Source organism: Myxocyprinus asiaticus, chromosome 3 (assembly GCF_019703515.2).
Source record: "Myxocyprinus asiaticus isolate MX2 ecotype Aquarium Trade chromosome 3, UBuf_Myxa_2, whole genome shotgun sequence".
Classification (NCBI taxonomy): domain Eukaryota; kingdom Metazoa; phylum Chordata; class Actinopteri; order Cypriniformes; family Catostomidae; genus Myxocyprinus; species Myxocyprinus asiaticus.
Window position 1 is genome coordinate 58,416,135 of NC_059346.1, and position 12,267 is coordinate 58,428,401.

Consider the following 12,267-nt stretch of genomic DNA (forward strand, 5'->3'; position numbering starts at 1 on the left):
TGCTGAAGAGCCACTAAGAAGTAAGAGTTTTACATAATGTTCTCTCTTGTAAATATAAATGTGTAAATGGCAACATCATCATATATGTCTAAAGGTTTGAAGTCTCTCATGCAAAACATGAGCTCATTGATGTCATTAAATATCAGTCTGCTTTTTTATTCCAACCATTAGTCCTGGTCGTAAAGGACTGCCAAAAATATTTAGTTTATACATAGGGTTACGTTCTACCTATGCTTAATGGTGCATCACTCAAATATTTAGTAGTGCATAAATTGTGAATTAGTGCCCATTTACGCCACAACTAGGCTAAGTTGTAACTTACGTATAGCTGGTGCAACCGGCCCCAGGACTCATAACCAAGTCCTTTGCATTGCACATGTAACGCTCTATCAGCTGAGCTACCGCACAATTTGATCACGCTAGAACAAGCTTGTAAATGTAGATGGTTATGTAATGCAAATGTTAAAATGTATTGCCTTACAAGTCATGTGCTATAGTAAAAGTTTTCGATGTCATAAAATAGCACTGTGTGAAGAACAGGGCAAAAGTAGTTATTTATGAAAGAGAATTTGTGTGAGAGAGAATAAAAGTCATTGTTGTAGTAGTGCCTCTAGTGATCATTTCACCTGGAAACTGCTGCGATATGTACGACGAGCATCGTAAAAATCATTTAGCAAAAATGTAGGTAAAGTAACAGGATTTTGTGAGAACAGGTTTCTTTTAGTTTCATTTCTATCAGTTCCCCTGTCAAACCTTCTCTTTTCTCTTATTGTCCCATAAGAAGGCACAATGCAAACTAAATCCTACAGCTACTCCAGTGCCACATCCACAAGAAAGATTGGCAGGTAAGTGGCATGAAAAACTCATTACAACTCCTTGTAATGTAAAAAAAATAAAAATAATTTAATGTGTCTGTTTTGTCATCTGAGTAATATATTAGAGGTGTTTGCTAAAATTAGCATCACTGTTAATATTGCACATACTAGTCTTGGGTATTTGCACAAACCCCATTTTAGATTGTATTGTTTTTTTATGCTCAGATATACTTCAATGTTTTGTTTCTCTCTCTCTGTTCACTAAGTGTTTTTGACCGTGAAGATGACACGCCTCGTAGTGGAAGCAGAACATCAGCTCTTGAGCGCAGACAGGCAGAGAGAGTGGAGTTGATGAGATCTCAGACACTACCCAAGACATCTGCAGCTCAGGCACGAAGAGCCATGATTGAAAAACTTGAGAAAGACACTGGAGGGTGAGCTTAAAGTTTTTTTCAAGTGTTTTGAGCACATTTAGTTCATTGAAGTGCCAGCTATTCAGCAACATCTCTTTTTCCATATAGCAGTTCAGCGATTACAGTAAACAAGGTGCAGCGTTCCACAAGCTTTGGTGTGCCCAATGCCAACTCCATCAAACAGATGCTTTTGGACTGGTGCAGATCCAAGACACGTTCCTATGAGGTAAAAGGAGTGAATCAGAACCTGACTTAAAGGGATAGTTCACCCAAAAATTAAACCTCAGTCATAATATTGTTGTTGATCCAAACCTGTATGACAGTGTTTTTTTCCATTAAGTTATTTAGCAGAATGTCTAAGCTGCTCTTTTTATTTAACAAAAGTATAAAGTGATTTGAGGTCCTTTTAAAAAAGGACAAAAAGCACTATAAAAATCATGGAATGCTTAACCAATCGTATTAGGATTCAGATCACTGCAACCAGAGGTGGAAGTCATCCAAATATGGGCAGAGAGGATCGTTCACTCTAATTACATAGGGCCAGCGGGAGATGGTGCCAAGTACATGAGACAAACTCGATGGCTCAAATGACAGAATGGAACTGAATGAGATCTCGTTACTTATGCCTGCATGCTTTGGAGAGAGAGCATACCTTTAGTCATTGTTGTATTTGCATGTGTAATTAGTTCTTATGAACAGTAATTATGTTCAATTTGTTTGGAGAGGCTTTTGGACACTTGGAGGAATTTTTAGACACTAGGATAAATTATTTTTGTAATGCTATAACTTTTGATTGCTTTGAGATACCAACACAAAATTATACTCAGTGAAAGGCGACATGATTGGGAACAAAACAAACCCATTTTTTCAGAGCTACCTTATTTGCACCCTGAGATATATAATGTCAAATCAGAAAAAAAGTTCATTTATGGCTAAAGTTTTTGTGTGTGTGTGTGTGTTTTCAGCAGTTTCTTAGGCTGAAAGTCTCATAATTATTCATAATGTACATTTTCTTAAAAATGATACCAAACAATTGCTCCTCTTTTGTTTTAGTTTTTGTAGAGTTGTAAGCCTTTAATTTGGGCATGCCACTGAAACAGGAAATCTTAAAAAATAAAAACACCTTCAGAGCTTAAAGAGTTAATGCCTCACTTCATATTCTGTGAGAATGAAGTTAAAAAGAAACTCCCCGCTAAAATTATATCCTTGTCCATTGTGAAAATTCAGTGTAGCTGTGTACGAAGCACCGCACACACTGAGGTCACTGCCAAACGAAGCAACTTCCTATTGGTCAATGCACCGAATTCTTAAGTCAAAATTCACCAAACTTTGCACGAAATTAACTATCATGCAGATTTCCATTTGAGATTACTGTATTTCGCCCATGGAATTTTGTTGTACAAAGGTGAATGTGACCACGCCTTTACTATTGTGCCTGTTGCCAACTGTTGCTCTCTTTGTCTCCTGCATGTGATGAAGAATGTGGACATCCAGAACTTCTCGTCCAGCTGGAGTGATGGTATGGCGTTCTGTGCTCTAGTGCACAACTTCTTTCCAGAAGCCTTTGACTACTCCAGCCTCAGTCCCAGTAACCGCAGGCACAACTTTGAGGTGGCCTTCAGTACAGCAGAGTGAGTCATATGCATATGTCGCATTATCAAATGGGTTTCAAGATGCATTTTACAATGATATATTTATATATACATTTGTTAACATAATTTTTCAGGTTATTTGTATCTGTGGACAATAATTTTGACTCACCATTCAGTTTGTTAAACTTAAAGGGGAAATGTGTGTACACTAATGCACTACAGTGGAAGCCTAGCAGGCAACTTTGCCAACAAAAATGTAAAATATGTAACTACCACATTGTTTTTAAGTATAATCGTAACACTTAAAAATGTCTGTTAAGTTAATTCCGATCTTTTAAACTCATGTCACGGCCAGCCAAAAAGTAAACTTGGCTATGTTTCTTGGTATCTGCGCAATGACGGGAAGTGGCGCAAGTCCGTAAAGCACTGTTTACATGTTGGTAACACATAAGTTCATCCACTTAAAAAGTAGTCCCATCTCAAAATAGTTTCTTTAAAAAAATGTACAGCTCAAATAATGCAATTTTTTGCATTAAAACTGCTTTAACAACAAGATGAGCTTCACATTTCTGCTTTTAAACCCTTCCTTACACATGCTAGACTAACATGGTAAGTGCACTACTGGAAAAAAAATGTTGTTCACTTTTACAAACTGAGGGATGAGTCAAAATTATTGTTTTCATATTCAAAAGAATGCCACAGATTAAGCCATAGACTTAAATTGTGTTTATCCCAGAATATTCCTTTAAAGACTGTTTTTTTCAACCTCCCAATAAAGACATTTTATAGAAGGACATTCTATAAGGAAAGACGAGTCTATTTACTATGCAAAGTGTTATCTCTAGAAATCCTGAGTTTTGTTGTTTAAGCCTGTTTCAGTAATACAACCGAAGCTATTAACAAGATCCGATCTGCATCTCTAGTCTAATCATGTTTTAATAAACTTTCTTTTATTCACTTAAGTCCACTTAAATGAATAAACCTTACTAGCTTTCCAAATATTTTTATTTGCATTTCTACTTTCCTTCCCCTCCCCAGCATAACATAACATTTTTGCATTTATGCTCCTTTTGAATTGAGAAACATCCAGCCGGACACTAAGGAATGACCACAGTATAGTGTCTCCTAATGAAAGACCATTAATCAAAGACAGTATATAGAGTAGGCCTGAACCTGCTTCCTCTCTCCTTTCCTTCTGCCTGGTTGATCTGTCCCCAGGCAATTCCCATAGATACTCTCTAATTTTATGACTATCACCCTTAATCTAAATATGAGCACTGGTTTATTTCACTTCCCATGCTGTTGTCTCTATTAAAGGCACAATCTGAAATTGCTTAAATGTCCGGCAAGTCATTAGTGCTACTGATTTAATTGTTGGAGGTCACCAAGTCACTGTACTTGGTCACCAGTTCCTAATCAATTACAGTTTCCAGCTGTCTTCTTTCTTATTGGTGATTGCCAAATTGCACACGGCTCATTTGCACAAATTTGAACTCTTCTCAACTTCTTGATTTCGCCAAAATTTGCTGTCTCTCATGTTGCATAAAACGGCGCTTTAAGACCTAGCCCCAGGCCAACCAGTACTTTCATCACTTAATTAAGATTCATGAGCAAAGCTGATAAGTTTTATATTGTGTCCTGCCCTTGCTTTTAGAATGGACAGTATATGAATTGGGACGCAAAATCTGCATCTTGTTTTTTTTTTTGTTTTGTTTTTTTTTTTTTTAAGCTTTGTTTATAGTCTCTTGCCGATTTTCTGATGTGATATTAGAGTGTTTACAATCAATAACAGATGGTGTCTTCGAAGAGTGCGGTCTGCAGTGCTGCAGCATGTTCCCTCCCATCACCTGTATCACTAAGCTTCTGTACTTTAGATGCATTTTAGCTAGATGTACACTGAGCAGGCTGTTTTATAATCAGAAAAACATTGTTTGTCTGGTGATTGAATGGTTAAGAAGCCCATCCACCTCACTATTTGCATTGCTATTACTGTCTTTCCACATGTCCATGTTCACAAACACATTTGCATAATGGGAACACTGAATGGACGCATAGTGTTGCTTTATTTCATGTTGTTTATGTCTGCCTGTGCACACATAGTTGTCATCAATGGAATCATTTACCCAAAAATGATAATTCTGTCATAATTTTCTTACCCTCATGTCAGTATAAACCCAGATGACTCTCTTTCCTCTGTGAAACACAAAAGGAGATGTTATGCAGAATGTCCGAGTTACTGATTTCCATACAATAAAAGTGGACTGTGATTTTTACATAATGAAAAAAAGCACCATAAAGTTAGCTCATATGATTGCTACACTATATTCCAAGTCTTCTAAAGTCATACGATAGCTTTGTGTGAGGAACACACTGAAATGTAAGTTATTATTCGCTGTAAATCTGAGAAGGGTATAGCTGCAGGCATAGCTCCAAAAAGGGGCGTGAGATCCAAATCGTCATTAAAGATATAGGGAGCCCTAACCTAATCCTTTCCCTAACCTTAACCCTTTTGGAGTAACCCCGCCCCCTTTTGGAGTAACTCTGCCTTCTTTTGGAGATTCTGCCCCCATTTGGAGGTCTCCGTCCTGCAGCTATACCTACTTGGTAAATCTTTTTCTCAACCGGAGCTTTGAAATCGAATTCACTCTTCCGCATATTCAAACTTGACGATCGGTCATATGCATAGGCGTATGCATGGCTGGGACATGTCCCTACCACTTTTTGCTTTTGCCAATTTTGTCCCCACCACATTTTGAAATAGCTTTCATCAGTTAAGTGTCTAATGCAGAAGAAACATCTCCAGTTCCTGAGCATGAGTTTTTTCGTGTGTATTATAAGTGGCGATCTAGCGCTGAAGTTTGTTAATTTTAATGTTATGATGAGTGCTCGTTGTGGCTGTTATTAGTGGCGTTGAGTGACAGCGGTGGCGATGTTCTCTCATGCATCTAGACAAGCTCTTTATTCGTGCCGCAGCTCACTCTCTTTTCCAGTTAAATCGTGAAGCAAAATGCAAACAGATGCGATCAAACCGGTGTGATTACACTAGGCTGGGCTCAGACGCGTACAATCAAACCGGTGCTATCTGCATTCGTGCTGATGTTTACCAGCAAAAGAAGGATTAAAGCGGTTGTCATAATGAACCAGCTGCTCAGATATTCTTTTCAACATCACAATATCTTTATTTTTATATGTTACAAACATTCAGACAATCGCTAAATAAAAGTTTAAGCCGTTACCATCGGAGCTGACTGTTTTGATGCAGCGATGTGGCCATGTTTTCTTACGTCAAACAAAGAATATACAAACTAGTCAGTCCCCTCAAGCCTTCGCCGATTCTGTCCGTCACTCATTCCAACCACTGGGAAAGTGGAAGGGATAGGTTTTTAGAACCTTCTATGCTTCTATGGCGAACTCAGAATCCCATGTGGCATTGCATGTAAACAATATGGCGGCACGCATAGACGGCAAGCGCATTCGCGATCGCATCTTATATATCATAATCGATCATTATAAACATCTAAAAACCACATATGTTTGATCATATATAATCTGTCCTCCTGTGCATCTGCGGTGAAGTGTAAGGTAAGGTTTTTTTTTTATTTTATTTTTTTATTATTATTATTTATTTATATATTTATTTTTTTTTTTATGACAGCACGCATTAAAGAACTCACGCTGGGGGGTCCGGTCCGTCAGTACAAAAGAAACTCATGTGCGAAAAGGTTTAATTAGTCATCAAGACTGTTTATCAAAACAGTAAAAGATTATTTGACATTATCTGCACATAACCTAATTAATATTGAAAAAAATGTCCCCACCACTTTTTCAAATAAAGTGATGCCACTGGTCATGTGATATGCAAGAACAAATGATACAATGCTTCTTTATGCCGCATATTTGATTAAACGTGACTGTGAATTAAATTTAAGAGGTACGGCAAAGAGAGTTTTAATGAATTACAACTTAAATTTTGGTCTTACATTTCAGACTTGGAATGAGTCGTATGGACTACTTTAATGTTGTGTTTTGTGTGCGCGCAACTTTTGTAGAAAGTCATACAGTTTTGGAATGACATGAGGGTGAGAAAATTACAAATTTCACTTTAGGGTGAACTATTCCTTTAAGATTGTGAAGCATGAAAACACATTAAAATTTGCTGTAGTCACAGAGTTTAATGTTGGCTTTTTTATTTTGTGTGTCTTATTTCTTTCTCCGCACTGCTCCTCTTATCTCACTGTCCTGTTGGCTGACCCTGGCCACCCCTTCTCTATTTTTCTCTTTAATAATTCTACTTTTCCATCTATTTTATATCCCACTTTGATCTACTGATCTGTTGTTTCTATGTTCTGTCTTTTGGTTTACTACTTCCTCTCTGTCTTCCTCAATCGATTCCTCCCTTTACTTCCTCCTCTTCCTCCTGTTGCCCCCTTCATTGCTGTGAGAGTAGGAAGCTGGCAGACTGTCCACAGCTTTTGGACGTGGAGGATATGGTGCGGATGCGGGAACCCGATTGGAAGTGCGTGTACACGTACCTCCAGGAATTCTACAGGGGCTTGGTGCTGAAGGGCCTGGTCAAAACCAAAAACTCCTCCTAGGGTCAAAACTCAAATGGTGAGAGCCAGAGGAGGAACAGCCCGGCCAGTCTTGGGACTTGTAAAAGGGCTGAGTATTAATTGAACGCAATGGTGGATGGAACAAACAGTCCTTTGATGATGTGGCTTTAACTTTTAAATGAAGATGTTGTGTATATAATGAAGAAATTGGGTACATAAGTGAAAGGCTTTACAAGAATCCATGCTAGCTAAACGTATCTTTAAAAAAAAATGCATCGTGTTTATAGTAAAAATGGCCAAAAACACAAGAAAAGATATGATAAAAGTGACACGAGGTTGCAAATCAGATTAAATTCAACAGTCATCAGTAATTTGACAATTAAAAATATTGTGTAAATAATGAATGAATTGACCAGATTTATTCCATTTGAATTTTTTTTAAATGAACCAAGATGCTCCAGGGAGTTACATTTTAAAATGACTCGTTAGATCAAAAAAAAGTAAAGTTGGTTCTCAAAAAAGCTATAGCATCCTTTGTTTGAAGATGCCACTTGGTATGATATTTTGTTTGTCTGATGAAATGACATTCATGCATTTTTAAGTGTAGCTTAAGTGTTCAAATAAGGGCCCCTGCATGTTAAAATAGACGCATTAGACCTAGTAATACCAGCTAGATATTTAACTTAAAAGCTAAGGCCTTTCTCAGTCTTGTCTGTGCCTTTTGGTCTAACAAATGCACCATGACAAGTAATGGTCTTTATCAAGGTGTTGTTTGTCAGTTTCTGGGGATTAGCTTAACAAAATTTTGTGCATCTGCCAACTCACCGGGTATGTTGGAGCAAAAGTAAACGAAACTGCAAACTGCACTGAAGACGCTGATGTCCAAACATGGTCTTACTTATAGACTTGTAAAATGAGACAGACAACAGGATGAAAGCCTGGTGTTTTCAAAAGCTCAGAAATGTCAGAAACAAAATGGATTCAAACAATAATCTTTGGTTGCTTTCTGCACATGTTAAATGTTCACTGTCACGTCGCAGATTGGATTATCACATGGTTACAGCTCTATGTTTTGTCTCTACCAGAACCTTGACTTAAAATGGTAGCAAAAGGATGACTTTAAAAGCTGCAACAGTTACATTATTCCCCTTTTTTGCCAGTAAGTAATCAGTAAGCTACAGTGGCCCCAAAAATATTTAGACACTGAAGACACACTTAAAAATCTATAAATGTAATTTCATCATATAACAAAATATCAAACCAGAGGTCATTTATTTTTTTAAAGAAATATAGCACAAGCACACAGTTTAACCAGAAAATTTCACTCACTAAAAGAAGTATGGAAGTATATTAATGACAGATGTCTTTGATAGAAAAAAAGTTTAATTGCACATTTAATTATTATTTTTTTTTTTTTCTTTTTCTTTTTCTTTTTTTTTTTTTTTGCATTTTTGGGGCAGCAATTTCATATGGTTGTATATTGCTGTGAATATCTCAACTGAAAAAAATTCACATAAAAATCATAATTCAACTGTTTAATTGATTTATCAAAACTGACTGCCGTACATTGAAAACAATGCAGGTGGAACTTCAATAATGCTACTAATCGGAGCCGAATGTGATGACACAGATTGTGTTAAAGGTTTGTTTGGTGAGGACCTCTCCATGTTGTGCTTGGTCAACACCCGATTGCACCACTTAGTGGTGACACATAGTAGCAGCAAGTGAAGATTATGCATTGGCACTCTCCTGCTTTTTCTAAAATGCTAGGATGTGCAAGGTTGAATTTTCCACCGAATTTGATCAGGGTTCCAGTGCATCCTGGAAAACCTGGAATTTTGCAATACAATTGTTTAGTCATGGAAAATGAGAAAAATACCTCCTGGAAAATAATTATTTGTCCTGGAAAATATTTGAGTACAATAAAACTGTGTCGCTAACAAGGTTTTTGTTACATGTACAAAAGGACTCGGAATGGGTGTCAAATACTCAAATTCGTATAGTTTTTCCGGCAGCTGCGCATTGTGAAACAACATCAGCGATTGACTGTCAAAGCCCTGTCATATAATTTCTTTGCTCATCTTCGGTCATCTCTGCTTTGCTCCGACAAAATAGTTTAAGTATTGATTTAGTGCAAAATAGTATTTTTTTTTTTTCGTTCCAACATTGCTGTTGTGTAAACTACAAAAACATTTGTGTTGTAAACTTTAGACAATGACGATGGTAGGACCGTTTTTTTTTTATTTTTATGAATTCACATCACGAGATGGTAACGTGGTGATGCGGCCTTTATACCTCGGTGAATTAATTTGTAATAATTCAACGATTGGAGTTTGCTTATACCACGGTTACCACATGTAGGGCCCTATGATTTCCGTGATGCAGAAAACATGGACAGAATCACTGAATCGAGTCATAAAAATGGCATTAGATATATAAAGTGCAGAATGTCACGGAATTAGGGACGAACATTTATGTTTGAATGCGCAATTAATAAAATTTAAATCGCGATATGTCGTAGTGGGATCATAAAGCCACAAAAGGCTGAGATATTAGTAAATTAATATATAATCTGCATGTGCTGCGTGCTCAAAATGAATATGGAGCCGTCCGCTCATACACAGAAAACACTTCATGATGAGCATCAAGCATGCTCCAATGTTAATCTCATCAATTAAATCACTTCTGAAAACATTCGATAACAAATATGAGACGAAAAAGATCATGACAAAAATCAAACGATTTAAAGCATACTGTTGAAAATAATACTGCAAGATATTAACAGTTCAAGATATAAACGGAAGAAACATCTGTTTATAGAAGGATTCACCTAATCCAATAATCCAGTGTTTTGGGGATTTCCCCGTTTGAGCTGAACACCAGCAAATGAACCTCTTTATACATTACTATATCCACAACATATATGTTATATTATAACTTACATCTGCACAGACAATTAGGCGAATGACCAGGTGAACTTGAACTGTTACGCGCTAATCATAATATGCATAACTTTTCGCATGCGGAGAATTTCATAACTTGCGTTGTGAATATGCTGTTTCCATAAAAAACACCCTACACACAATGCAAATGCCAAAATTGGCTAAACACGAACAAACTAATAACAGTCTCTAAAGCATGAAGAATTCAACTTCTAAAGAGTAGCTAATACTTCAGTATATTCGTTATATGCTATTATTTCTAGGAGATCAGGTTTTCACAACAAGAACAGTTGTACAATATTTTGGATCTTTTATGTTTGATACATGGTTAAATTTAAAAAATGTTTATACATTTGATTTGTTACAGTTTGACACATTTTGCAAATTATCATCAACTAAAAAATATCATTTTCGTTGACAAAAATTATATGCCATTTTCAACAGGGTAAAAATGACTAAAATGAATGATGAAATATTGACTAATTTTAAAGGACATTTTTGTCAAAAGACTAAAACTATGACAAAAACTAAAAACTGTTAATAATTAATGCTGTTGCACTCTGTGTGTAGTAGATGACAGAGAGCAAAACGCTCTGAAGCACATATCAGACTATATATTTATTTAATTAAATCTCAGCTTTTTGTGGTTTAATAATCACACTGGACCATGTAGTGAATTAATTATCTGGAGGTGAGAATCTACTGTCAAAAACACACAGAAAGCCAAAATAAAAGCTTGATTTAAATGGTGAAATTGGGAAAAAAGACTTAATTATAAAGTACATTTTTCTTGAACACGGTTAACACATTTACCAATTTTCACATTGGATTTTGACATTGTAGACGGCATCTCTCAGCAACACCGAACAAACAATAGGGGAAACAGAAGCATGTGTCCTGCAAAACACTGTATCCAGCCATTGCCGCGAACGGTTCTATCAGCTAATATTGGCGGGTATGGTGCTTTACAATTCAGGTCCAGTATTTCACGAACACCCGCAGCGTGGGAGCTGAGGTGGAGGTAGTGGGAGATATTTGATGAGCGGGAAGAGGGTGCCTATGGTACATTAACATAAGCCATATAGTCACTGCTAGAGACACCACCAGGCTTCTTTACGGGCACTAAAAACCTATGCATTGCATAAAAATATGATTCTCTGATTTGCAGCAGCTGCTTCTTGAGTTTGTCATTGCTTTCGGCCAATGACAAAAATAGAAAAATGCTACAGATTTCTGGTGCTATTTTGTGATTGGTTGGGGCGGTACAGCCCACCCTTAATGATTGCAACACATAGCCCACCCCCAAATTGCTTTTAACCAATGCACAAATCGTAAAAATAAAAATAAATCACATATTTTATTTAATGATGTGTTTGCCAAACATTTAATTGGGTGGGCAAGACTCACGTTTGGGTGGGTTCAGTCCACCCCTGCCCATGCCTACATCCGGCCATGGGTACACACCACAAACATACACACAACAGTGATTTCGTGTTATTGATCAAGTGATGGAGAAAGGACCTCTTAATGTTAATTTTATGTACAAAACAAACCCATGTGGGACTTGTGACAAAAATCATATACTTAGCAGCCTTTGTAAGGTGGAATTTAATTACCACAGAAGCTTGTCAAGTCTTACCTATCACCTAAAGGCCAAACACATGATACATGGCACTGATGAGGGACCGTTCGTGGAATGTCTGACAACATGCCGCTCAAAGTTTCGCTGGTGTTGAGCTAGGCGTTGACGCCCTGACGTGAATCATGTAAATGCGGCCAAAGGGCTTAACAGGAAATGCTAACTCTAATGCGGCTTCACAATTGCTGGATAGCCACAGACTTTCAGCTGATTAATATTGTGGAGGATGAAGGTTTAAGAGATTAAATGTGCATTAAAGTGAATACGCAACCTAGAAATGTTTAGTGTTACTTAAATTGGTGCTTTTTTAGGG

At 37.0% G+C, this 12,267-nt stretch overlaps 1 protein-coding gene across 4 annotated transcripts in view; it reads left to right on the plus strand.

The window, feature by feature from the left end:
- Positions 1-12,267, plus strand: part of LOC127424014 (smoothelin-like) — a 111,979-nt gene that overhangs the window by 95,363 nt on the left and 4,349 nt on the right. For 2 of the 4 annotated variants that reach the window (XM_051668788.1, XM_051668806.1), the window contains 5 exons: positions 782-845; positions 1,082-1,249; positions 1,337-1,454; positions 2,708-2,859; positions 7,268-7,431. In XM_051668788.1, the coding sequence (XP_051524748.1) occupies positions 782-845; positions 1,082-1,249; positions 1,337-1,454; positions 2,708-2,859; positions 7,268-7,415 (650 nt within the window). In that variant the 3' untranslated portion in view covers positions 7,416-7,431. The remainder of the gene's footprint in view (positions 1-781; positions 846-1,081; positions 1,250-1,336; positions 1,455-2,707; positions 2,860-7,267; positions 7,432-12,267) is intronic. The other 2 variants (XM_051668797.1, XM_051668779.1) reach the window with 1 other exon arrangement.